Below are 27,207 nucleotides of genomic sequence, written 5' to 3' on the forward strand. Positions count from 1 at the left end.
GCTTCTCTTATAAAAAGTCATTATAACTTTTTCTACTTTCAGACTTTGCAGCTGCATCTAGTTCTGAGTTTTCTCTGCTCTTTCTGTTTCTAAGGCCTGCTTTTCCCAGCTTTCTGAAAGTCTTCTTACCTTTACTATATCCCACACCACACCACTCCATTGTGAGAAATTATTTTTCTTCTCTCTGGTCTCAGTTTCTGTCAGCCCACTTCTCTGACTTCTCAAGGTCCCCCCAGAAGGCAGTCCTCCCTGCTTTCCTCCTCTCCCTTAAAATTGCAGGGGGAATAATATGGAATTTGCAGTTATGGTCATATCATCTAACCACCTTTATGTTAAGGCTGACCCTGTATTTCTGAAGGTTTTTTAGAAAAAAAGAATGCCAAACAATACCTTCCTTGTACCATCCAGTTTACAGTTTGAATCAAGGGTACTCATCTTTCCCAAGCTGCTCTTGCAGAAGGGAAGTTAGAGCTGCAGGATGAACCCCACAAGCCACAAAGCTCAGATTGCTTTTCTCAGCACCTATCTATCCAAGAGTGTCAATCTCAAGATCTGAGTTCCACTTGTAGAAAACTGCTGGTCTAAATTACTTTTTTTTCACCCATCAAAGGATCCTGTCATCCTGTCCCCCTCTCCTCGAGGCAATAAAGTTTCTTTCAATATCAGACAAAGCAAACAGACTTCTGAACACCAGTAAGCCACTCTGCAGGCAGACTGGCTTTATCCTTATCCCAGGCACTTGGAATGTCCTGACACCTCATGAGATTCACTTCTTAGAGCACACTCTTTTAACACCCCTCTAAAACCAAACTGTCTGAAAATGGGATTTACAGCCAGCTGGACTCCTCTTAAGCAGATGCAGAAGAGAGAAGTGAAGCTCTGCTCCTTGAGGAGGTCAGACACCCAACTCCAGGCTGAGGGAAACACCTCCCTCCACTCTGGAGGCACCATCCTTTCCTGGGGCTTGGATAATCCAGACTGGCTGAAGAAGTCAGAGCTGACCTTACTGGAGTGCAGAGTCATTGTCCCTGGCCTAATAACTACTCCAGGACATGCAGGCTTAAACATACTCTCAGCATGCCTAAGAAACCCCTCCTCTGTCCTGCAGTGTCCTGTTTGTGAGCATCACCCCAAGGGGACACCAGACTGACCAGTAGCCTCAGGGTGATTCCACATGGGGCAGCTGGTGAGGGGTGAGCACACAGGGATTTTGCACTTCCACAAATTTTAGGAACACTTGCTCTCTCAGACTTGAAGCTGAGGCATTTCATTGCCTGAGTCCCAGGGCCCCAGCACTTGCATGTGCCCTGGTAACCTGCTGGCTCATGTTGCAGAAACCACAGCTTTTGAGCAGATCTTTGTCCTGCTGGAATTACACCCCACCCTTACTTCAAGTTAAAAAAAAAAAGCAGCCTAGCCTTTGCAGCCTGTAGACCTGGCTAATTTTCAATCTATTTCTGGTTTGGGGAATGGCACAAGGAAAAAATGTCAATATCACTGTGCAAGAAAACAGAAAGGGAGAAGTGAAGAGGTTTTTACTTCTGCCTGCCAATCTCTGTATATGAAGACAGAAGCACCTTGCCTAAGACCCTCTTTAGCCCTCAGCTGAGAGCAGTTCAGTTCCCCTGTGGCACAGGAGTTGCTGCTGGCATCCATGCTGCCAACTGATCCCAGGAGAGCACTGATTAAAAAACATCAGCATCTTGAAATCCCTCTTCTCAGCAAGCCATAACTTACTTTCAATTTCTTGACCTTTTGTTCCAATGCCTGCATGCTGGTTGGAAGCTTCACCTTTTGCAGCTCTTCCAGCTCTTGCTCAGTTTTATCAAGCCAAGCAGAGATATCACTGAGGTCTGAGTCCAGCTGCTGCCACTGCTGCAATTTCTGTTTCATCCTGAGTTTATTTCTGAGGTCTTGAGCTTGGATGAGCTCCCACCTATCAATAATGCCTGCAAATCACAGGGGAAAAAAATTAAATCTTCAGTAAAGGAAGGAGTGTGTAAAACAGATGCAAGAAGTTTTGCAAGAAAATTATTTCCCATGCTATTTGAGATCAATTAACTGCTGTAATGTATTTCTGTCATTCAACCACATCTTGAGATTCTGCAGTGTCTAAATTTCATATTGCTGGTCAAGTTACCCACACAGCAATGCTACAAAGAATTTTAATGATATCAATTGGAGATGTTTTAATTCACTTGGAAAAAGAGACCAAAACTAAGGAGATAAAATTCAGTGAGCCCAGTTGCAATTTGGTGCAAAATTCAGCATGGGACAAATATGATCCAGCAGTTAGGACCTGGCTTTGTGTTTTATGTCTATGTGGAGCTGCTGGAGAGAGCCCAGAGGAAGCCACAAAGGTGATGAAAGGGCTGGAGCACCTCTCCTGTAAAGCCAGGCTGAGAGATTTGGGGCTGTTCAGCCTGGAGAAGAGAAGGCTCCAGAGACCTTAGAGCCCCTTCCAGTGCCTACAGAGAGATGGAGAGATGGAGAGGGACTTTAGACAAGGGCATGGAGTGATAGGACAATGGATAATGGCTTTAAACTGAAGGAGGGCAGGTTTAGATTGCAGATTAGGAAGAAATTCCTTACTGTGGCCATGCTGAGGCCCTGGCACAGGTTGCCAAGAGCAGTTGTGGCTGCCCCATCCCTGGAACTGCTCAAGGCCAGGCTGGATGGGGCTCTGGGCAAGCTGGTTTGGTGCAAGGTGTCCCTGCTCATGGGAGGGGGGTTGGATCTAGATAACCTTAAGGTCTCTTGCAACACAAACCATTCTAATGACTCTTAATGATTGTTTTATCAATTCAACGCTAAGGGACATGGAGATGGCACCTGTGTGATCACTGACACTTTCTGAAAGCACATCCAAACCACTCAGGTTATTCCTATTCATCCCACACATGGGGCACAACCCTGGACTATTTGTGAGACCAGAGAAACAAAATAAGTGATCTGGTGCATGTAGCTGCAGCCTTCTTTTCATCCCATGATTTGCTTTTGTGACTGCAGTACAATGTGCTGTTACAATCTCAAGCACCTGAAGCCAGATATTAGGTCCTAAAAGGTGAAGAGAACCAGCTTGCTGGTCTGTTTGCATGAAAGGACCACTGTAAAGGTGAGAACCACTGGAGAACAGAATGCATTACCAGCTTTGAACAAATATTTCTGCAAATGGGAGCTGCAGCGTCTTGTTATATGGAGTACCAGTAACTCCACATAGCAATCTTCTTTTAGACAGAACCTTGGGTTTGAAATCTGATTAGAAGCCCCTGAAGTGTTCAGTATCAGACAAAAGTGAAATTGTTCCCATTTACTACAAGCAGCAAAGAGACAGAAGTATGTTATGAAAGAAAAATCTCAATTCTGGCAGAAAATGTGAAAGCTTTGAACAGCACACATGGCTTGGACAGAACCACATGAGAAGGGCTTGGAAATTTGGCAAAATACATTAATTTGTTGGGTTTTTTTTTTTTTTGTTCCCAAATATGCTGCCTTTGTGCCATGTCTGCTTTGTCTTCCCAGAGTCACAGGACAAACACCAGAGCCCCAAAGTCACTCCTAATGCTCTGTACCTGGCTGCTTCTCTGTTGCTGCTATGTTCACAAGTTCTTGGTCATCTTGGGGCTCCTCATCGCTCATGTTGGCAGATGGAATTTTCTCCTTGCTGCTGCTGCTGCTGCTGGCAGAGCTGAGCTGCTTCACCTGGAATGACATTTTGGTGGGTGAGTGAGCCCTGCAGGTTAACAGGAGGTCAAAGGTCCAGCCTAATCTGTGCTACTCTGGGGTGGCTGGGCTGCTGCTGAGCTCTTGCACATCACATTTAGCACTGGGCTTCTGCAGCTTTGCTGCCAGTTTACACTGGCTCTCTGTGCCTTTCCAGCAAACAAACACACACCATGGTGATGCCAATGGCTGCAAGAGTGGACACGGCAGATTTATTGCTTTTGCACTACCTGTTCCAGACAATGTACAATTGCTGGTGCTCTTTGTTGGATTGTGAGTCTTGGTAATATTGACTCCAAGGCTCTGAGACTGGATTAATGATGACAAAAGCAGCCAGATATCAGTGTCACCCTGCCTGGAAGAATGCTGATAGTGGGTCCAGATCCACTGAGCCTGGCGGCTGCTGGTGACGCCATGGCTGGCAAAAAGCCATCAAGGCTGAGGCACCAATGGACAATCAGCCATTTTGGTACATTTTTCAGTGCCTAGAAGCAGATTAAATGGTGTGTTGCATATTAAGACTCTTCAAATTTGCTTAGGACAGGTAAATATGTCAGTAAGTATCAAGAGATTCATACCCTGTCCTTTGTGGGGGTTAAATTCTTCTAGACTTGTCCTATGACAATCGAGGAAAGAAGTTCCTCTGGACCCTGACCAGGAGTCCAACCTGAACCACCAGAAATAATGTCTAAGTTTGTGTGAAGTGAAAATTCCCCACCTCAACTATTCTTTTCCTTGATGCTGGAAAAGGGAAGAGGGTGGAGTTACCCAGAACAAGAAACAGACTCTGTAGTAGAGGTTCAGTGCCCACAGAGCCTCCAACTCACATAGTCTGGTTTATAGGGAGTACTTGTCTCTGGTCCAGACAACACATTTCCAACCATCTCTGCCTGGTTATATCTGTGTTTCCTGCAGACTGGGCTGCCTGGAGAATGCCAAGGACGAGCTTCTGAAACAGACTTTCCTGAAACAAATAAAACCAAAACCACACACCATGAGTGCAAGATCCCACCTCCACAAGGAAGCTGTTGCTTTGTATTAAGTTAGAAAGCGCTTTGAATAAAATGGCATCAAGTTATGGCATAAAAATGACAGTTTTGCAGCTTTCCTTGCAAAGCATGCACATTTGCAAAACATCAACAGTGTTTCAAGGTAATGAGATGAGAGCCATGCAGTTATGGGACATTCTGTTTTCTTCTGGAAAAGGCTTGAATACAGGTTAGAGTATTCAAAAAAAAAAAAAAAAAAAAAAAAAAAAAAAAAAAAAAACCAAAACCAAAAGACAAGGCTGCACCATGGTTTTGTAAAGTTTGCATCCCAACAATAGGTATCACACATCTGCAACATCTGGATTTAACAGACAGGACACACATAGTTCTGTCATGCACAAACCACAAAAAAAATACTTGCAGAGTTGGAGCTACTGCCTTCAGTAGTTATGCAACCAAAATTAGAAACAACCAAAAACTGATACTACCCAGAGCAAACCACCGAGAAAGAACCAAAAGACTTTGGATCAGTACAATGAAATGCACGTTAACCACCTTGGCATTTACCAGGCAAAATCTAAATGGTGTGTTCTTGACTGCTTTTAATGTCCATGTGGATACTGCAGCGTAAGAACACCATGGCAGGATGAGACATGGTGCCCACACAAGGCAGGAAGTCAGACATTACGTATGAGAGAGGTTGAGGAATATAGCGTGCAGCACAGGGAGATTGCCATGTTCAGACACATGCATTAGCAGGTGCCTACCAGAAGATGCTTTCAAAGTTTTTGTGGTCATTTTAAGATATGCCTCAGGGTTTTCAGTGATTTCTACATCTGAAAAAAGAATAATGTCATTTTCCTCACTATTCAGTATCTTCCAACTGTTAAAAACAACTGAAACAATGAAGGACAGCAAAGACAAAGAACAAAGTGGTTGGTACCATTTTCAAACATTCTTAAACACTAAGGCTTCTAAAACCTTCTTATGTTTCTAAAAACAAAAGCTTGGTTTAGACAGTACCATTTCCTTCATATAAGAGATGAGCCTGCTCACATCTATAAATGTGAAAACCAACCAACAAGGTGGGAGCAAGACTTCAATCCCCCTCCCTTCCCACACAGGGACATCCTCCAGCTGTCCATGTCAAGCCAAAGTGCTGGACATTGGTTCTCACCTGACAGAGCACTGTAATATGTTGCTTCTTCATCATCTTCATGAGAGGAAGAACCTCCCACATCACCTGTGTGATCCCACTCAAGTGGGATGGAGTCGACGCTGACAGGGGTCTCACAGCCTGATCTCTCATGGCCCTGAGTCGGGGGCACGAGGTGGCAGAGGGACTGTGTGGATGAGGGCCCCTCAGTGATGGCTTTCTTATGCCAGGGATCATTCTGGATTTCTCTGGAGTCTTCTTGATCTGTCTCATTTTCAGAGTTGTCTTTTTCATCGTCCAATCCCTACAAGGAATTATTGCGTATTAATAAGATTTACAAGAGATCTTAATGAGATAATGACTGAACCACACAGTACTACTGAAGACAGTTTTGTGGTCAGCTGCAGCAACCATGTGCCTAAAATTAAAGGGAAACATAATTTCTGCCTTCTTCCTCTTTTGCCAAATCCAATCCTCACATCAGCAGCTACCTCTCCTCTTTCAAGGCACTCAACCACCACCATAGCATCTGTCCAGTTTGCAGGAGTGCCCAGTTCCAAATAGAGTTTAAAAGGTCAGTCAGGAAATGATGCCTAGGCAGGAGTGAATAGCTACTTGTTCATGTTCCTTCCTTTACCCATCTTTCTAACAGATGTTCTTTCTTTTTGAGGCCAAGCAAACTGAGAATCATCTGAAAGTTCCCAGGGAAAAGCAAGGTGCATGCTGTTCCCCATTCAGGGCTCTCACAACAAACTGGACAGATGGAGTGGACAAACAAATACATAAAGAGATATTCTAAGCACATTATTGATGGTAAGGAAAACAAAGTGATATTAAAAACACCAAAAATGTTTTGAAGCCTTCAAGGCACAACTATATAGTTCTGAACCTTATGAACAACCTCCATGCTATTATCCAGATTCTGCAGATGGAGAGGCATGAAAGGATTGGCAACAAAGATTTAGCAAGGCTGGCACATCTACTGCAGAGCTCCTGAGCCCCTGGAGATTAAACCACTCAGTCAAGCTGCTAGGAGTAAGCAATTGCAATTCAAAAACCAAAATAAGTATTGCAATTCAAACACCAAAATCTTGTCAAAGCATTGAAACAACTGTTGCTTCTTACAGGATCCCTTGAAGTCAGTCTTTGATGGAAGCGGGCAACTCGCCCAAACACCTCCTGACAGTATCGATGAAGTTCCTCCAATTCATCCTCAATCAGGATGGCATCCAAAGGCTCGCTCTTCTGAATCAACTGCTCCCCAAAAACAATTAGCTGATCAATCTTATTGGTGTTTAACGTTATCTCCTGTTGGAAACCCTATTTGGAACACAAGAAAAATAATTACTTCTCCATTGCCTCTTTCTAGCCCAAGGTTTCTCCCTATTTTCTAGCTCATGGCAGTGAAAGACAAGCAACAATTGACATTGCTGTCTAATTTAATTTGGCAAATATATTTTTACTCAAGAGGTCCAAAGGTTCATTTTATGAGCAGAATTACAGCTCTAAATGAAGTGGCATTTTCCACCCATGTGTACATCACTATGGCTGCAGTGTCCTGAGCCTGCAGGGGATCATGATACAAGAGTTCAGCTAATCAGAGATTATTCTTCTGTTGGTACACACAATCTTTTTCTCAGTAGCCAAGAAGTTTGTTTGGTTTCTCGGGTCTGCAGCCTACACAACAGTAAATCTACATCCCAAATCAGTAGCAGTGCAGGGAGACAGGAGAAATGATAATGTAGGAAAGAACTAGTATATTCCTTAGAATCACTGCACATTCCTGGTGTCTAATTTCTGTTGAAATTCCCAGCTACAAACATGATCTCTGAGGAGACTGTAAAATAATGCCAATTCAAAAAAGATTTGCACCAGAAAATAATGCCTGAATTTAGGAATGTAGCTCTTACTGTTAAGGAGCATCTGCTGCTTTCCAGGCCAGATACCACTGTCACTGACACATACTGTCAGGAGAAAATGGCAGGACAGAACTGAGCCTGAACACTGAATCTGAATTAAATAATGCAGAGATTAATCTTGATTCAGACAATATGTCTTTAAAATTTACTGCTGTCTTCAAACAAATATAATCCTACAGAGATGTGGTGGCTACTGTGAAGTTACAGAAAATGGATGATTCTGCCAGGCAAGGGCAGCCCAACAGGATCACTGGGCTACAGTAAACAACTGCTTCAGAAGGATACTTACATTTAACTGGCGCATTTTGTCATCAAAGTTACTTTTTGAGAAGTGCTCCACGTTTGTCAGCTGCAGGTCCATTTCTGTGAGCCAGACAAGGATGCTTTCCCTCGTCCCCTCAAACTCATCTCTTCGGTTGGTGAAGTGCTGGATGGAGAAGAGGAGCCAGTGTTACATCACTTCAGCTACTAAAAGAGACAGGTCACAGGGGCTCTCTGCAATCAGTGTTTTATTTCAAAACTCCTGTTCACCTTAAAGGCCATCAGGACACAAACAGCAGCATGCCATGTATAAAACCTGTCCTCTTCCTGTAGGAATGCTAGAACAGTGCCCTGTACTAGCACACTATTTGTACAAAAGAGGGACTAAAATTTCTGCAGTTCAAGATGCTTCTGTAAAATAACATTATTGATTCCACACATTCTTCTCCCACATCATTATACCAGCAACAGTTACTTGGACTGAGGCTTAACATCTAATTTGTTCTAAACTTAAAACAGAGATAAAGGAAGCAACCCTCATCTCTAATTAAAGTAATTAAAACTATGAGATTAGTATCAGTTTTTACTGATTTTACAATGGAGAGGCTGGATCATGTATGACCACGCCAATGTAATTAATGCACTGTTTGGCATAGCATGTCCCACAGAAGCTGCTCACAGACATGCAGCTTGCCTGTTCTCATGGGTGGATTTACTGTTCAGAAAAGGGATCATGTAAATCCCAAATATAACAATTCATAGCTGCACAGATCAAACCCCATCACTGCTTTCACTGTCTCATCCACTGACTTTGGGGAGCTAACAGTTCTCCCTGTCTCCCAGTTGCTTACAGCACTGCTATATTTAAAAATCTGGCAGTGACAAGTCTCCCCCAGGGCACAGCACAGAGTAGCTGCCCAGAGATCAGTTTAATTGATGAGCAAGATGCTTCTTTGTAATACAATCCAACAACATTCCTCATCAGGCAGGCAGCACAGCAGGAGCTGCTTTCTATCACATCTCCATCTTTAATGCCTTGTTGGTGAATCACAACTTGGCACGAAGTAGAGCTGAGTTGGAAACTTCATATCTGCAGTTGGAGCCCTTCTGTCTGTCTGTCTCTTATCTATGGAAAGGTGCAAGTGCATGAACACATCCACCCATTACAAGTGGGTAAGAGCAAAGTGTGATAGGAACAGTGAGTATTGCAACTGACCTCTCAAAATTTGCACTCCTTCTTCATTTAAGCTTTTCTTCAGCTACCAAAAACCAATCTACCAAGGTGAGGTTTATGCCACGTACTCAGTGACCCTCCCAGAGCTCCCCTGCTATGCCAATAGGACAGAGAGAGCTGCTCTGATGTAGGCTTTGCTCATGAGTAATTCCTGCAGAACCCTGGATGCTCAGAATTTTAAACTTTCTATGTTGAAAGGCACAGACCCACAAGAGAACACTACATTTGACCTGAGGCCGTGGAGAAGGCTTCCAAAATTGATTAATAGCACTGGGATTACGGGTGTGTAGTTTGATTAGAAGTGTGTAATATCATTAAATAGAAAACTTAGAGCTTAAAGTTTTAGAATACAGTAACATATATATATAGAGCAAGATAGAAGTTTTAGAGTGGAGTCTGGTCCTTCTTTTTCATGAGTTTGGGTCGTATTGGTAATAGGACAGAAAAGTCTGCATTGCAGACTTTGAGTGATCAGTTATTGAGTTAAAAGTAAAAATAATTTAGGTGTCATCTCTTAATTAGATAGTTTAGTGTTAAAAGACCTCATAAGGAAAGATAGTTAGCGATTTTGTAGCTTGTTAGTAGAATGCTGTAAAACCCACCACTTATATAAATGAGAAATAATAAACACCTAAGCCTGAACACGAAATACTGTCTCTAGCGCTTCAGTCTCAACCCTGACAGAAGCAGAAAAAAGAAGCTGAAAACCAGCCTCCCCTGAGTGCTCCTGACTCCCTCAGCCCACTGTGGCACTACCTTGAGCCTCCTGAGAATGGAGGCCACTCGTTTCTGGAGGTTATCCCAGCGCTGGTTGCCCTCGTGCACCATCTGTTTGAGCTTGCTGGCCGAGTCGGTGCGGTTCTCGCGCGCCAGGCGCCGGTACTGCTTATTGATCAGCTCCAGCTGCGTCAGCCGCTCGTGGATCTGCCGCTGGAACGCCTGCAAGGCAAAGCCAGCAGCTCACTGCCTGGTGACAGCCAGGATGTGGGTATTATCCATCAAGAGAGATGGTGCCCTCCCCCTCAAAAACAGACCTTCCAACTACAAAACTAAATCCAGATTTTATAGACCCATATTTTAAACCATCTGCTGAAACTAGAAGAAAGAAAAGAATAAATATTGCACGACAAAAGTCTCTTGCCTATAAAAAGCAAGGCTTTAAACTTTTAAGTGTCTATTCAAAGTAATGTGTTCTCCACATTGAAACAAATTCTGGAAACAAACAGACATTTAGCAGCTGCACACTCACCAAATTATTTATGTTCCCTATACTACCAATGCCAAACCAGTGTTTTCCAGAGACTAATGCATTTTGCACAGATAGTAAGTATTCAGCAGCCTGATGCTGAGCATAAAAAAGGCAGTTAAAAAGATTCACCTCAAATTTCTTCAGCTCCTCTTTTGCATGTGTGTACAAGACCTCTGAAGAATTAGGCCTAGCTGCTATATTTTCAGATGCTTTTAGCCAATCTTCAAAGCGAGAATAGTCATCCAAAAACCTCTGCCACAGACGCCAGGTTTCCTCGATTCTGAGAGAGCAAAAAACAGAAAGGTTTTATCACAAGCTAACTATCAACTCTGGATTCTTTTTTCCTCCTTAAAATTCAGTTTGTGGCAAAAGCTACAGAGTTTCCTCAAAATGCTGCCACAGGTTTCTGTAGGGTAGGAAGAGGACACATACTTCATTCTCCTTTCCATGGACATGGCACAGATGTTTCTCCACCGTCTGTCCAAGCTCCTGGTGGTTTGCTGGATGGAGTCACACTCTGTCTCATTAGCACACGCATCTGAGTCGTGCAGCAGGACTTCACAGATGTTAAACACGGACTCCACGCCCGCCGTGTGCTGCTCTATGTCTCTCTGCAGGTCCTGCCATGCAAAAGAACAATGTCAGTGGGAGGAAACATACAGTGTCACTGGAAGGGAACATACAGTGTCACGGGAAGGAAACATACAGTGTCAGTGGGAGGAAACATACAGTGTCAGTGGGAGGAAACATACAGTGTCAGTGGGAGGAAACATACAGTGTCACGGGAAGGAAACATACAGTGTCAGGGGGAGGAAACATACAGTGTCAGTGGAAGGAAACATACAGTGTCAGTGGAAGGAAACATACAGTGTCAGTGGAAGGAAACATACAGTGTCAGTGGGAGGAAACATACAGTGTCACTGGAAGGAAACGTGTGGCTACATGCCACCCATGCCCTTTCAAAATGCTGCAGAGGATGGGGAAAGAGCAAATCCCATGTCAGGAAAAGCTGATTTAGCTTTAAAACAGACTTGCAGGATGAGTTGTGCAGATGACACAGGTCAGGAGAGAGTCAACATGTAAAAAAAGGGTTGTCCACCTTTGGTGTCTCAGTCTGAACTCAATCTTCTCATTAACAGTCTGGACAATTTTAATGTGCATTCAAAATCCAAACCTTACCTATACCGTAAATAAATTCTTATTAATTTTGACAGCACAAGACTGTCTTATATCAGGTTACCACACTGAAAGTTCTCTCATCAGAGAACTCCTAGAGCAGTACTTGCATTTTTTATTGACTGATCACAGGCTGCAGCATGAAACACAAACACAGTACACAAGGACCTGGTGGTACACTGCTTTTCTTAATCCCTCTTGTAGGGCTTCTCTTCTGACAGAGTGTTTTAAAGGGTCTGGAAAAGACCTTTTGACTAATCTACACTACAGGATTCTCTTCCAAAGCCTGCACTTCCCTCCACAATAGTCTGGCCTTTCATCCTGTACCCATTACTACTCCTGAAGTCAGTGTAATTGAAAGACAGAAAAAAAAAGCCTTATCTAAATATTTTTTATTGAAAAGGTAAATCTGCACTATGCAATCAACTTTAAATTTTAATAAAATGACAATAGCCACTACAATGACATTTTTCAACCCATTTCTGGCTTTTCTAATGAAGGATATATGAAGAGACTTTTGCTTGAATAACACTAGAGCAACAAACACAAATGAGTATTTTCTTGACAAAAGTAAACTGGAGTTCCCATTAAATGGTATTTACTGATTTCAGTCAACAGATGAAGCAGAACTGGTTTTGCTCTAGACTTCAAAAAATAAATCCCAAACAAAATAAAACAAATAAAACCATCCAAAATAGACACAGCTTGTAGTAAATATAAAATGAACAAAGGAAGATTTTTCCCAGAAGTCAACAAGCTGCAAGGAGTTGAGAATCACTCAGTGGCAGTTCTCAGTGGTTACATGGGTACCTGAATCAAGGGCTGAGCCATAAAATGGTCAAAATATGGCTTCTGGGATTTCTAGTAATGAACAGCTTTAAAAAAATGTATAAGTGAAATTCTTTACATGGATGAGAATGCCAGAAGGACGTCCAACAGAATTTTTTACAGGTTACTAGGGATTCACAGCTCTTTACTGAGCAAGATGCATCAGTGTCTTTTCAACACAGGCTCCACAGCTGGGAGCAGGCTCTGTCTCACTGTTGGTACCTGAAGAATGTCTTCTGAATTAATTAAATTTCACTGGATTTACAGGTGTATTAGCGAAAATGAGAATTCTGATCACAGATTAAATTAATTCTAACATGTAATTTTATTTAATTAATTCTAATGGTAACGTTGCTGACACTATCTCATTACTTCAAGCCATGCCTGGGTTCATGGAAGAGCCTAGACAGAATCCTTGCTGTTTTCCAAGTGACCTGACTGCATTAAATGAGACAAACATAACAAACTAAGGGAGAGGAACATACATGGAGCTCCAAGAGGTACCATTCCCTCAGCTCTGCATAGCATTGCCCAGAGAGCTTTAACAGACTACACACTGCTAGATTTTTGCATTAGTGAAACATCTTTGCAATCTTAAAATTAATATTATTCATGTTGTAATCGTCATCCTTCAATTGAACAAACATGCCATAAAACACCTCTGTGCATACACAAGGCTTTTAAATTTCATTATTCAAGACTGCACAGGTAAAGCTTTTCCAGTCATGGATGTCAAATAAAAGAAGCCTGTAGGGCATATTTCTCACCATTGCTCTGCTCTTGCTGAAATAATTGTTCAGCTAAAGCCAGGAAAGATCTTTTTACTTGTCTCATTGAGACAAATGTTTCACTAATGCAGAATAAAAACAGCTTTTCTTTTTACTGTGGTCTTTTTAGTCAGCACAGTCTTCTCATACTCAGCCTGCTAAAAAGCTACTGTAGACAGAGTCTAGAGGTGCCTAGAGGTCTGTATTTAAAAACAGCATCCAAAAAAATTAAGCAGTTAGTAGCTCTGAGCAGCAAATGATGGCTCTAATAGCGAGCTAAATCTTGAATGCTCATAATAAAAACAAATTAGTTTGGACACAATTCCTTTGTGCTTCATGCTCTGCTCTGCCTGGCAATTTATCATGGCCTTTGAGAATGCAAAAGGTTTGAATGGGAAGAAAATATTTCTTTGTTGTTTACATGACCATTCACAATGCAGATGAAACCATGAGCGGTGCAGGGCCAAGGCTCCTGGTGTTTGACCAGCTCCTGCAGTGCAGTCACAGTGAGAGCCACCTACAACCCTGTCACAGAGGAGCTGGCCCTTCCTGTGACATTTGGGACATGAGTACAAGCACAGCCACACCAACCAGCAGAGAACAGAGTCCCCAGGTCTGGGTCACTCAGGGATCCTTAGACACAAAAGCAGAAACCAGAGAGAAAAGATGAAAAGGATAGGAAGGATACCAAGTGTTCCTAAAGGCAGATGCCATAAAAAGTTCAAGCTTCCAAACTTGACAGACTTATTCTTGATCTTTAGTTTTTGGGCAAGTTTTGCTGTTTAACACAAAGGCTAGATGACAGCCAAGCATTTAGAACCTGGCCAGACTTACAGCACAGCCCTGAGCAAAGGATGACTCCACCTACAAGTCTGTGTTTTGGAGAAGTTCCTTTTCCTTGCCTGGCTGCTGGCTAGACAAAATTTACTTCAGGACTATGCAACTCCTCTCCTAAGATCCCCCAGTAAGCCACTGCCTTGGATAAACGCCCACAAACAGCCAGCAGTGCAGGGTTGGTTCACACTTGTTGTCTCAGCAGGATTCACGCGCCAGCTCCCCCAGCCCTGAGGGAACTTCAGAGCCTGCCTCTGATCAAACCTCAGCCAAAGGTGTGTCTGCACAAATCCACCTTCCAAAGCCCAAGCATCCTGCTCTGCCAAGCTTGCTCTGCTGTCTGCAAGGAAGGGACAAGAGCTGGAGCCAGTGAGGGAAACACAGCAAATCCCATCTCTTTGCAGAGAGCAGCATTCACGCCTTGTCAGTCGAAGTCATCCTCATGTACTCTGCCCACTGTCTGTGCCCTGCCCAGTCCTCAGGAAGTCTGCTGTACTGAACTGAGCAAATTGGCTTTTGTTTGTATTTTGCATGTTTTCCTTGGGTGAAGGGGGGCAGGGAGATGTGGGGGTAATTCAAGACAATACCGAAATAATTGCAAGCAAATAAAAATTTTCCGTGTAACGCATCTTGGCAGGAACACGCCATGCAAAGCAAACAGTCAGAAGGGCTCACTAAAGAAAAGAAACAGGTGATTTTATACCAGGACCAATCAGCAGCATCTCAGCTCATTTACTCTGGCTGCTGCTATTTCCCACCTGCTGTTCTGCCAGTCTCTTCTGGATTTCTTGGTCATCACAGATGTCATAAACAACAGGCTTGGAAAGCTCAGACTCAATCCGGGCCAACCAGGTGCGAAGGTTACTCATGTTTTTGTCCAATTGTTGTATAAAAGCAAATGTTTCCTTCAGTTTCTTCACCCTAAGTAAATCAGGAAGAACATTTTGTTACAAAGATGGTCAATCAGTGGAAAAGATGTTGGCAGGAGCTGATGACAGGCATGGCTTTATGAAGCCATGTCTCATCAAGCTGCTGCCTGTAAATCAGAGCCGTGTTTTAGTCAAAGCCTACCTAAACTGGCTCAGCAGGACCCTGCTCTACAGCTGAAAGCAGGACTTGGGTGAAGGCTTTAATGAAACTACATAAGCAAGGTGAATTTTCATCTGCTAGAGAGCACTGGACATTAATCTAAGTGGAAATTTGTACCATAATTTGCCACTTAAACTAAAACAGGTATCTATGGTTTGATTTTCCTGCTGTGAATTTTGCTCAGTGTCATCTTCAGCAACCAACAGGCTCACACTAATCAACAAGATACCACTCTGCCAAGAGAGGCAAAATCTGCACAAACCACCAGTCCAACATCCTGACAGAATCACAGAACAGTTTGGGTTGGAAGGGCCTGAAAGATGCCCTTGCTCTAACCTGCCATGGGCAGGGCCACCTTCCACTATTCCAGGTTGCTCCAAGCCCCATCCAACTCAGCCCTGAACACTTCCAGGGATGGGCCATGCACAGCTGGCCAGGCAACCTGTGCCAGGACCTCAGCATCCTCTGGATGCCAACAGGAGAGAAGGCCTGAACAACAGCTACTATAGAACTTGTAGCACCACAATGTTAAAGCTCATCTAAACATCACACAAACATGCAGAGATATGCCAGACTCTCCTGACAGGTGAATAATTTAAAAAACCAATCCTGATGGTGGAGAATATCAAATAGCCAGGGAGACTTGTGCAGTGGACAAGCAAATGAACCATTGAGACCACTTACTTTTTTTACAGTTGTTTGTAGCACAGCTCTAAAACTGCAGGCAAACTTTTTTTTACTTCTAGCCTTAGCAGCATATTCCCATGTCCAACCCCCAAATCAGCCCCTCAAATTACCCACATAGCATTTGGGTATTTTATATTTTGGCAAATTTGTCTCCATGTGTTGGAGGAATATCTGGTGAACTACCTCACTGCTCTCAAACTTTTCTTGAAATTCTCATTTACTGCAATTCCCAACAAAAATTACTAGAAGGGCAACACCAGGGTGACACTTATCTCTTCAGACTTATTTCAGAGCTTGTCATCCAGACCTTGGTAGATAATGAAGAAAAAAAAATCATTACTTGTATCAGACCTGTTTTAAACATCCAGATCACAAGATGAGATGAACTGTACCAAAAAGCACATATTTCTCCCTATGAACTGCAATGGGCTACCCTGCAGTACTATAAATATCAACACTGCAGACTCTGAAGTCAGATGAAATCATTCCACCCATGTCCTAGGGAGAGCCCATTTCTTAGCCAGCATTGCTTCCCTGTGCTGGTCTCCTGATCTCTAGTTATGTCCTTGTGCCTTAGGATCAATTTTTGAACCTTGCATGTGATTTCTAAAATGCAAACTTACAAATCAAACCTTTAGCTACTGCAAAGTCCAACAACTACCAAGACGAGTCTCAATTGTTTAAGTTAAGTGCTGCACAAAAAGTTAGGTCTGTATTGTGAAAAGGCTGAAACATTTCTGATTCATTGGCCACAGTGGCTGGGAAATGTCACCATATAAACAAAACCAGCAGTGGCACTGCAAGGACAGCTTGTACAAGGGGTTCACTGCATGTCCCCAAATGCAGGAGACTGCTGAGGGGGCTGAGTTAAGCCCTGGTGTACTTGGCAACACAGGACTGGGAAAGGCTGAGGGATGTGATCTCATGTAATGCAGGCAGGGACAGATTGCTCCGAGGCAGAAGTGCCCACACAGGGCACCTGGACAGTTTCCTGGCCCACTGTCCTGCCTGCTGCCAAATTATCCTGGCAAGTTTTAGAGGAGAGTGGTCCAAACTGTCTGTAATGAATGGCTTTTGCAACTGCCTGATGATACAACAACAGAAGATATGCAGGACACCTAATCCATAATGAATATGCCACCCTGTAAGCAACAACTGATCTTATTAGCAACCTTAAGGTAACCAAAGAGGATACACACGTCAGCCAGACACTTGATTTAAAGTAAAGCACTTATGGAGGAGATGTGGGAATGATCCTGCTGGATTTCAGTCCTACTGTTTACACAGTAAGGCCAGAAAATTCAGGGTCTCATATGGATTAGCAGCATGGAAAGTTTCCCCTACACCTCTTGTCCCAGAAGCACGAGGCAGTACTTTCAGTTGTTTTACAAGGAGGGCAAGAAGAACACAGTCCTACACTGAAGCTCCTGGCAAGAATTTAGCAACTTTGCACTCTCCAAAAGTAAAATTAGTATTGTCTGACTGATGTAAGCCTGCAAGCCAGCCTGAAGGATTTCGCCCAAGTCCATGGTCCAGCTTGTTCCTGCCTTGCACCCACAAAGCTGCTGACTCTGATGCAAAGCACCTGCCTCTGCCCCTTTACACAGACTCTATCTTCCACTGCTGCAGCTGACTGAGAGGAAACCAGGGGATGACAAAAGAATTTAGCTGCTCTTGCTTTTCTTAACAAGCTTTTTTTCAGAACTCTGGTCCCAAGTTCAACCCTGTATGCAGACAGCATCTGGCTCCCAAGCAAACAGGTGCTGTATGAATCTTGATGCTTTTGATTTTGCTTAATATAAGTACTACTTACTTATATTAAGTAATACTCAATGAACATGTTGTTGCTCCATTTTCTTGTGCTGTCATGGGCTAGCAGTTATTTTACCCAGGAGAACTTCTTCCTCTGCCCTGTTCCCATTAGTTATTTTGGCTGGTTACAACACTCAGCAGGGCCAGTGACTCCCAAGGCATGTGGCCCTCCAGAGGCAGGTGACTCAGGAAGCCTTTTCCCTGGAGAGATGGACAATACAGGCTCTGTGCTGAGCACAGGATGGAAGTGTCTGAGCTAAACATCTACACTGTAGCATTATTAACTCTGCAAGACTTCAGGCCAGTCAGGAGGAAAGCAAGGCTTGATCTCTGCCCTGTCCTTGACTGTATTCTGTGGCAATTCACCTCCTGCATGTCCTGTGGCGCTTCCCACAGCTGCTCTGGAGACAGGCACATGTAGGGACCATCTGATGGCACAGCTGACCTGCTGAGACCACAGCTTACTGTGCTGCTCAGATCATCTCTGCCTCCCTGGGCTCCCTTCTCTGCCTGTATCCACCTGCTTCCCATCCCTAAGCTGAATTACAGAAAAATTCACAGGGTGCTGAACATCTCTCTTCAGTCTGCATATTGTGGATAGGTGAACACAGCCAAGGAAGTCCAAAGCAAAACCAAAGAATATTAGACTATAAATAAATGTATTTATGACTGAAAGTACATTTGATATATTTTAAAAGGAACAGTTTTAGAATCTAAGTGTGGCTTTTGGCACCACCACTCCAGTATTATTTTGGCTTAGAAATCACTCTGATTTTCAAGTTATGAATGTCACCATGAGGATCTTTATCTCCTAGTGTTACCAGAAGCAACAGTCTCAAAGACAGCATCATTGTGGAACTGAGGGCTTGTATTTACTTTCTAGCAATTGCCACTAGAAACACCATTGTAATTAAGTAATTTAATCTGTTATTTATTCTCGATAGAATTTGGCATTTGCCAGTCATTTAAACACCTTTAATGCTTTAAGCCATTCATCTCAAACTTGAGCTAAGCAGCCAAAGAAGACAAAAACCTCAGAGAAGTTCACACCAGTGCAGTGCATAAATGGGAAGGCAGCCTTGTCCAGACATTCACATTGGCTGACCTGCTCCTGTCAGCAGACACAGAGCCCAAGGAAAAGGGCAGGGGTCTAAACTGAAACAAGAGGTAAAGGAATGAAAAACATGAGCATCCTCAGCTTGCACAAAAGTCACAGGCAACTGTCATTTGCCTGGCTACAGCTCAAAGAAAAGAGTGAAACAGATTAATTAATTACATAAACAAATCAACAAAAGTCTTCATTTGCAACCACCATTCTCAGATGCATATCTGCACCCTGAAAATACTCTTACAAATCACCTGATCTTTGCATGAAAGAAACTTCATGAACTCTTTTGAGATGTATGCTGACCATTTCTGGGGAAACACAGCCCTTCTGGAAGCTGGGTGGGAGTGCACAGTGCAAGCCTCCAAGCCTGGGGGCAAAAGCTTCCTGCCAGATCCAGGTACCAATCACCCAACACAGTGAATTAACAGCACTAAAAGTTCAAGTGCAGCAAAGAAAACCAGCTTCTTGCTGAGGGTGGAAGGTGTCACCATTGTTGATTGAATTCTTTCTCTACGAAGTGTGAATCTCAAGCTAATTGAGACTGGTCCAACAGGAAAAACTTCCTGTTTACAGGAAAAACTCCTACTTATCCATTGTTCACTTCCCACTGAGAACTCACCTGCCACAATTCCACATGCCTCCAGAAAGAAAAAAAAAAAAGGTAACAATACAAAAAAATACAATAGCAGTATCACCACTGATCTAAAAAAACCCTGACAAATTCAGATTTGCCTTGTCTTTTGGAATGGGCCAAGCTAAAAAAATCCACGCTGATTAGCACTCAGACACATGCTTAAGTTGCCTGGAATAAGCCAAACAAAGCCAGTTTTAAAATATTTTAATCTTTACACCACAATAGAAGTGGCAGAAAAAAAGAACAAAAGTAGGAGATTATAACTACAAGCTGGCTGCAAAAGTGAACAGAAGGACTAACTGACTTGACTCGAGATTGGATTTGGGTCTTAATACCCACAATGAAGTTGCCAGTATTGGGTTACAAGGGAAAAGCATTAAAGTGTCTCAGGCAGAATTCATTGCACAGTGTATTTGTAGTAACTACTCAGGAATTACCTAGCAGTAGGAGGAGCTTCCAGGTTGATTGAAATGTATTCACACAAACAAAAAGAATTGCATTAGGACATGCATTTTGTATGGCTTTAGCTGTCAAAGTCCTGCAGGAAAAGGTAGGGGGGAAGCTCAAATAAGGTAAATAGCAGCATTCAAATTTTAGCGTTTGAAAGAACGAAAAACATGCTAACATCTGTCCCAAACTCTCCTTCACAAAGGCAAATGTCACCAGAAACAGCGACTCCGTGCATGTCTTTTGGAGGAGGAGGAGGAGGGGCTGAAATGGCCCTGCCAGCTGACAGGATTGTTTACCAGCGGCCAAGCAATGAGATGCACAGCCCAGGAACCTTTGTTCGGTGACTCGCAGGGGGAACAACCGTGCGAGGGACAAAAGCCGCGCTTTGGAGAGGTGATCGCAAATCTGAGGCCTTTCCATGGAAGGCGAGGCCATTCCTGGTCGGTACCGGGGCCGTGCCAGCAGCCCCGTGCTCCGGGCTGTGTGCGGGCACGGAGAAGCGCAGGAGGCTTTGGGGGGGAAAAGGTTCTTGTCAAGGCTCTCCGGCGCCTCGGATACCAGCCCCAGCCGCAGCTGATCGCAAGGCAGGGGCCCGTGAGCACAACTGCTGCTGCTGCCGTGCCGCACTTCCCACTCACTCACCCGCTGGCCTCAGGGAGCCGCAGCAGCGGGGCACGTCCATCGCATGGCTCCCCCCGCGGCTCCGCCAGACCCCACCGGCACCCGGCACCCACACGGCACTTACGGTTCGCACGGGAACACCATTCCTCAGCCTGCAAATCCCAAGCTGCAAGGGGGAAACCGTCTGTGCGAGCAGGCAGGCATGGCAGAGGAAACCCCTCCTCCACAGATGCCCTATTTATTCGCCGCTTTAGCATCCCGGCTGTGGGGGGGAGGCTCGCCCGTCCTCCTCCTCCCCGACCCCGAGCTGGGGAGACACCGGAGCTCGCTCTCTCTTTCTCTCTCTCTCTATCTCTCTCCCCCCTATTTTAACCCTTACGTTTTGCCTTGGGATTTTACCTGGCGAACGGCCGCATCCCTCCTCAGAACAAAACCACCCGGGCTTTATTCTGACACGGGAGAATTGTTAGCACGGGAGGAAGCGCACGCCGGGCGCCTGCCCGCGGCTGGCGACAAAAAGGTTGCGGGTTGGAGCCTCCGGCACCGGGAAAGGTGGATGCGGTGCTCATTTCTTGGGAGAAACGGGGATTATTGGAGCCTCAGACCCGGATGATTTGCAGCAGAGTCAGTCTGAAGCGAGCCCAAAAAACGAGCACACGTACATCCACGCACAGGCACCACGCACAAAGATGTATCCTTACTTCCCCTGCGTTCTGCTTTCTCGCCTTTACCATTATAGCCCAGGTATTTAAGTACGAATTAAATCTCCCACACACTAACCTGTCCTCTCTTTAACCTTCCAGACCAGGCAGAAGGCCTCCACTGCAAATAGCCTGTTATGCCAGGAGGCAAAATAACCCCTAATCTTCATTTATGATATCATTCGTTTGTGGAAAAACACACTGTCATGATTTCTGTCTGTTATGACTGCCAGAGATCACGGGGTGGGAAAAAAAAGGTGGAAGTCGGAGAACCTTGGGTTACAAGTCGCTCCCCACCCAGCCAAGATCAGAAAAAAAATAAAGAAGTTGTGATAATCCCACAAAAAATGCAAAGAATGATTTTGAAATCAAAGGTTTTTCAGTATTCAGGTAATTTTCCACAGACCTGTACTGACTTGCTGATGGCTCACATGGCAGAACACACAGTTCCTGCAAGGACACAGCACACTGTGAGAGGGCTCAGGACATTTGCATAGGTAAACCATGCCCAGTCACCTTCACAGTTTATTGTCTAGAGTGGTTCAAAACCACTCTTTGAAATGGTTGACCTGAGTAAATGGGGAAATAACCCCCAGCTTTGCAGGCAGACACTGGGAGTGAAGATGGTGTGCAGAAGACAAGGACTCCCCTTGCACTGCCAGCTCGCCCTGCTCCCTGCACACATTGCATAACCAAAATAAGCCCAACCATCATGCCTGAGACAATAATGAATTCTGTCACAGCTTTTACACTAAAGAGAAGTGTAATCCTCAAAGGACAAAGAGAACATGGAAAGAAAGCAAGCACTTTGTGAGTGATATTTCAACCATCCACATATTTTTGTATACCAAAAAAAAACCAAAACCAAGAATGAGATTTTACAGTGCTACTGCCACAAACCAACACAATTCTGCTGGACATTGCTGCCTTGTTTACCTGGGGAGGCCTCCCTGCAGCATATTTTGCTTCCCTTGCCATGCAGTATTGATCTGCAGCAATTTAAAAAGACCTTTGAGCCCAGAGTGCACCCACACTGATTGCGGGCTGCCACAGGGTAGGACAGCACACCAACACATGGTGCCTGATTGTCTGCCCTGCCAAAGGGTAACCAATGTGGTGGAAAATAAATAGAGACCAGCTGAAGGGTGTGCTGTGAACTCACTTGCACCCCAAACCCATAATCTGGGGCCTGCTGGTGCTGGAGTGACTTTTGGGGCAACCCAGACACAGTGAGGGTGCAAGGGAGGAGAGGGAATTGGCAGCTCACTGCACTCCCCATAAAGCCTCCCTGGACCCCCAGCACAGCACAAGGTGATGTCACTGGAGAGTTTCAACTGCTTCCTTTTTTTTTTTTTTTGCAACCTGAGAAGTTTCAGTCTGTTTGGGAATTTCAGTGCCCCAGGGTATGCAGGAAATGAGCTGAAAACACCTTCAATCTTCCAAGTTCTATTAAGGAAGGTTAGGGCTGACTTGAGTGTGGCAGTTTAAGATTTCTGGACAACTCAATGATGCTGGCAGCTTAAGGATAGCTGCATTTAAAAGAATGAGAAGGCACATTTGACCTTGCTTGCTTCCCTGAATTTTCATGCTTGCTTTAAAGGTCACAGTCATTTGAACCCAGTCCTGCTACATACACAAAAACTTTGCTTTCCGCCACAGGGCTGAAAACACGGACTAGACCCAACAAGTAAGAAAACACATCAGTGTGCCTGTAGCCAGAGCAGCTGAGAAACGGCATCTCCTTTTCACAGCTTGGCAACAACTGGCAAGAGCTGCAAGATGCCCAGCGCTACAGAAATGCAGCATCAGCTACTGCAGAAACGGGTCTGCAGACCCAAAACTCCTGGAGGCAGCCCCTGATGAAGCTGGTGGCTTTAATGAAGGCTCAAGCAGCACCCAAAGCTTAGCACAGCTCCAGGCAGTGCAGACACCCTCCAGGGACACGGGGTGCTCCTCCAGCCCGACTGCAGGCACCAAGCAAACAGCAATGCAGAAGGAAAACATTTCCTTTTCACCGGGCTGGGAAGCAAAGTGAGGAGTCAGAATCAGTGCTGGATGGCCCAGGAAAGGGAACATGCCATGCACACAGTTCCTTGCTAGTCCTTGCCTGTTGGTGCTTGGCGCTGGTGTGCTGTCCCAGAGCATACTGAGGAAGTAAATCCCACTCAATGAGATTTTGGTTGTCTACCACCCTCAGGCAGCCTGTGCACTCCTCCTCCTACTGCTTCAGTAACAAAAACAAGAGATTTCCCGTGTCCATCTTACAGTCAGCACAACGCTCCCTTCTGCCTGTTAGTATGTTTCTATTCCCCATCGCTCAACAAAGAGCCAGCACAAACCCCCTGTGGTAATAGTATCTTCTGAGCAGGACAGAATTCATTTGTTCTCCTCTCCTGGCATGCTAATGCCTTGATGGTTACTTTATCCCATGAAAATTAACATTTTGAGACTCTTCCAAGTTGCAGCCAGACGGTGGCTTGGTGCAACACACGAGGCAAAGCTTTTGTCACCACACAGGCTGAGCACAGGCAGATAATGAAAGTGTTAAGTCCTGCAAGTGCAGCCATATGGCAAATCTGTGCTTGTCACCATGAACTAAGAGAATCACTTCAAGGACTAAATGGGGAGCTCACCTAATTTGCCCATCTGTCCCAGGACGTTTATTGGTTTAAAAAGGTGAAATAAGCTATCAGGAGGAATTCTCTGCATTGATTGGCTTCCAGGCTGGTTTGGTTTCATGTTGGTATCACACAGCCATGCACTGCACTGCAGAGAAAACAAAATCCTACACAGGTTGCAGGGACAGCCATGGGGATATCTGCAACCACAGAACTGAAGCTGGCAATAAATCTCAATTAGATTCCTTTGTGGATACAAGTTATTTTTCACTTTTGAACCACAGGATCAAAAAGTGCCCATCAACAAAACAGATTCCACGCCCAAAAACAAAGAATTGGCCTTGAACACAGCTATTCAATATACATTTTTTCCTCCTACTCAGTGCCTGCCTCTGTAGTTCACCTCCTTCCCAAATCTTGGCCTGCCATGAGGACATACTGAAATTTGGTCCTTGTCCCTGTGATGGTGGGTGGGCCACTGGGAGCCAAGTGCAAGTACAAATAAAGGTAGCAGCTCATTGTGTGTTTAACAGAAATTGTTGAAGTTGTCAAGAAAAGAGCTTCAAGTGGTCATAGATTTGGCACCTGAAACCTCAGAAAATTTACACTTCAATTTTACTTGCCACAGCTATTAATGTGAAAAGACAGGAGTGAAACCACCTCCTCATTTCATGGATGTGCTGTGAAAATAAGTTCCTACAAGCAACTTTTTTTCAGGAGAAAGACAAGGTTTTCTCTGCATGCCAGTCAAAATTTGTCACTTCTCTCCAGGAGCATTCCCCTACCCTCAAACCCTCCAAGCCCTGTGGCACTCCTTCCCAGAGGCATCTCCTCCATTCCTCTTATTTTCCCCAGGCAATGAAGCAGTGCCCAATAAAAAGGGCTTTGCACGGGTCTGCAGACGTGGCAGCACTTGTGCAGTGCCCCAGTCTCATCTGCAGGGCTGCAGTGGATGCACAGCCCCTGTGCCATTCCCTCCAGCCTCCACACTCTGTGAGAGGATCTCTGGACTATGATGGCTTAATCCAGCAGGGACCACACAATTCTGCCACTATCCTTTGCAGGTATTCTTTCAACACAGCCTCAATACAATTTTTTTAACAGTTTCTGCAAAAGCAAACCGAGAAGGGGACAGTCTGTGAGCACAGGGCATCACAACCCACACCTCACCTCAGCTCCAGCCCAAGGCTCTTTGCTCCTCTCTGCTCTCCCTCAAAGATGCCCAATTTGTGTCACACTGGTGATGGGCTGAGCTGCTGCCTCCCCACCATCACCTGAGCTTGAGAGAGGCTACTCAAAAGCAGGGGAGGAGCCTCATCTTGAGTGCCCCAAAACACACCTCAGTGAGGTGGACACTTCAGTCAACTGATGTCTAATTTAATTCCTTCAGACATCAAATCTCAGTGGCAAGCCAGCACCATAGCAGCAAACTCAAAGCAGAAAGCTGGAAGGTCATAACAGGGCAAAATAAACTCTTAGGAGTGTACTCAGAGTCTGCTTTGAGTGTCTGGCCTGGTGGTTACTCATGACTGAGCAGCTGAGAGCCTGCCCCAGCAAGGTGGACTAGGTGAGGGAGGAGAAGTGCTACAAAACACTGCCATATGCTGAACCTCTCTTACTATTAACTCAGAGGGGACCAGCAGAGCCCACAGGGCTGGCTGATAGCTGATAATCTCGGGCCACCAAGGGAGCTGCTTAAAATCACATTTTACCAGGTCCTTCCAGTTCATTACCCTGGTCCTGAGCATCAAATTGATGGAAATCACAAGCTGGCATGTTACAGACATTTTGGAATTAATTACACAGAACACTCATACAGCATCACAACAATTCCCCAGTAGCTGCAATATCCACTTAGAAACCAGATCCTGGGAGCCTTGTTGATGCTCTAGACAAATCCACAATAATGTACCTCAAAGCACCACTGCACACTTGCCTGAAGGTAAATATTTAAGACACATCAGGCAGACAAGACCTGGTTACAGAGTACTGGAATACAGTTGCCAGATATCTCTCTAAACGCCCCCTCAGTTCTTTAGCATGTTTTCCTAAAGATCACCAGAAATGTGCCATGCTTACCTCACTTTTAAAACAGTGCATTTAAAAATTGCTACAATTCAAAACCAACATACAGCAGCACAAAAAATGATCACAAAAAAGCTTTAAATGTGACACATTACTATCAGATGAGAACAGAAAAAGTTCTGTTACTGAAGTAAAGCTTGCCTTCCTACACCAGATCAAAACCAGACACCTTGAGACAACCATTGCAAGTCTATCTGCAGTGTCAGATCTTGAGAAGGCAGCCTCTGCTTAACCATTCACAGCTCCTGTGTCACCATTAATTCAGATCTCATTCCTGATTGAGGCCCAGCACACTTAGCACTACATTGTCACAGCAGAACCACCTTATCTGTCCCAAATTTAACTGAGCAACAGAGCTGCTGAGAGCCCAGAGTGGGGATCACAGGCAGAACAAAACCTTGGGAGAGAAGTTGAGACCAATGCCAATTTGGTGTTGGCCTTATTATTTCTGGATTATCAACAAATTCAGCAGGAGGCAAGACCAGCCCAGCATCCTCATCCCAAGCTGTGGCAGAAACTCAGAGATAATAATGAAATGGGATAGTCTCAGTAAGGCTAATACTGAAATGATCATGATGTTCTTAACTCTGCCAACTATAATAAAGATGCTTAATCCATTAAGAGGAGGTTGTTGCCTAGACTGGGCAGGTTTTGGTTTTCATTTCAACTGACAGTATTTTTCACTTCACCATCATACAGAAAATCCTGAATTTAAAAGGAACTCATATAGTCTTTCAGTTGTTTTTAAGAGGGAGACTGAGTAAAGAAATAGCACTGGTATTAAATGAAATTTCAAACACTTGTGAATGTAAAAAAGGAACATTATCATATAAATCTGTCTGCAGAGACAGAATAGAATCTACTCCTAAATTCTGTGCATTCAGACACAGACTGAAAGAGAGGCTTGTGTTAAAATAGGAGGCTCTCCTAAAAAGCTCAAATGAACTACCACGCTGCCTTAAAATTAGGTTGCAATTCAACACATGGAATGGAGAGATCACTTTGACTCTTCCTTTTACAAAGCTCCCATCATTAAAATTTTATTTCATATGAATTCTTACATCCTGCCCTCTACCATTGGATAAATTAAGACATTTAGTGTCATAATACAGCAATAAGTTCTAAAAGAAAAAAAATTCCTTTCAGCTGTATTCCCAGTAATAAATTCCAACTTAACTGGAAAGTCATGTCACTCTGTTTCTGATGGTCAAGGACACAAACCTCTGACTTTTATCTCACATAAAACATTGAAAATAATTTTCTTAC

The 27,207-nt window shown here is 44.2% G+C and overlaps 1 protein-coding gene across 1 annotated transcript in view; it reads right to left on the reverse strand.

Moving 5' to 3' along the window:
* SYNE2 (spectrin repeat containing nuclear envelope protein 2) overlaps nt 1-27,207 on the reverse strand; it is a 176,430-nt gene that overhangs the window by 4,739 nt on the left and 144,484 nt on the right. The window contains exons 102-112 of the mRNA XM_058807437.1: nt 14,895-15,057; nt 10,964-11,151; nt 10,661-10,811; nt 10,039-10,221; nt 8,077-8,214; nt 6,994-7,188; nt 5,890-6,172; nt 5,480-5,548; nt 4,551-4,687; nt 3,573-3,702; nt 1,738-1,949 (exon numbers count right to left, since the gene is read on the reverse strand). Coding sequence (XP_058663420.1) covers nt 1,738-1,949; nt 3,573-3,702; nt 4,551-4,687; nt 5,480-5,548; nt 5,890-6,172; nt 6,994-7,188; nt 8,077-8,214; nt 10,039-10,221; nt 10,661-10,811; nt 10,964-11,151; nt 14,895-15,057 — 1,849 coding nt within the window. The remainder of the gene's footprint in view (nt 1-1,737; nt 1,950-3,572; nt 3,703-4,550; nt 4,688-5,479; nt 5,549-5,889; nt 6,173-6,993; nt 7,189-8,076; nt 8,215-10,038; nt 10,222-10,660; nt 10,812-10,963; nt 11,152-14,894; nt 15,058-27,207) is intronic.

Source organism: Ammospiza caudacuta, chromosome 6 (assembly GCF_027887145.1).
Source record: "Ammospiza caudacuta isolate bAmmCau1 chromosome 6, bAmmCau1.pri, whole genome shotgun sequence".
In the NCBI taxonomy this organism is placed as follows: domain Eukaryota; kingdom Metazoa; phylum Chordata; class Aves; order Passeriformes; family Passerellidae; genus Ammospiza; species Ammospiza caudacuta.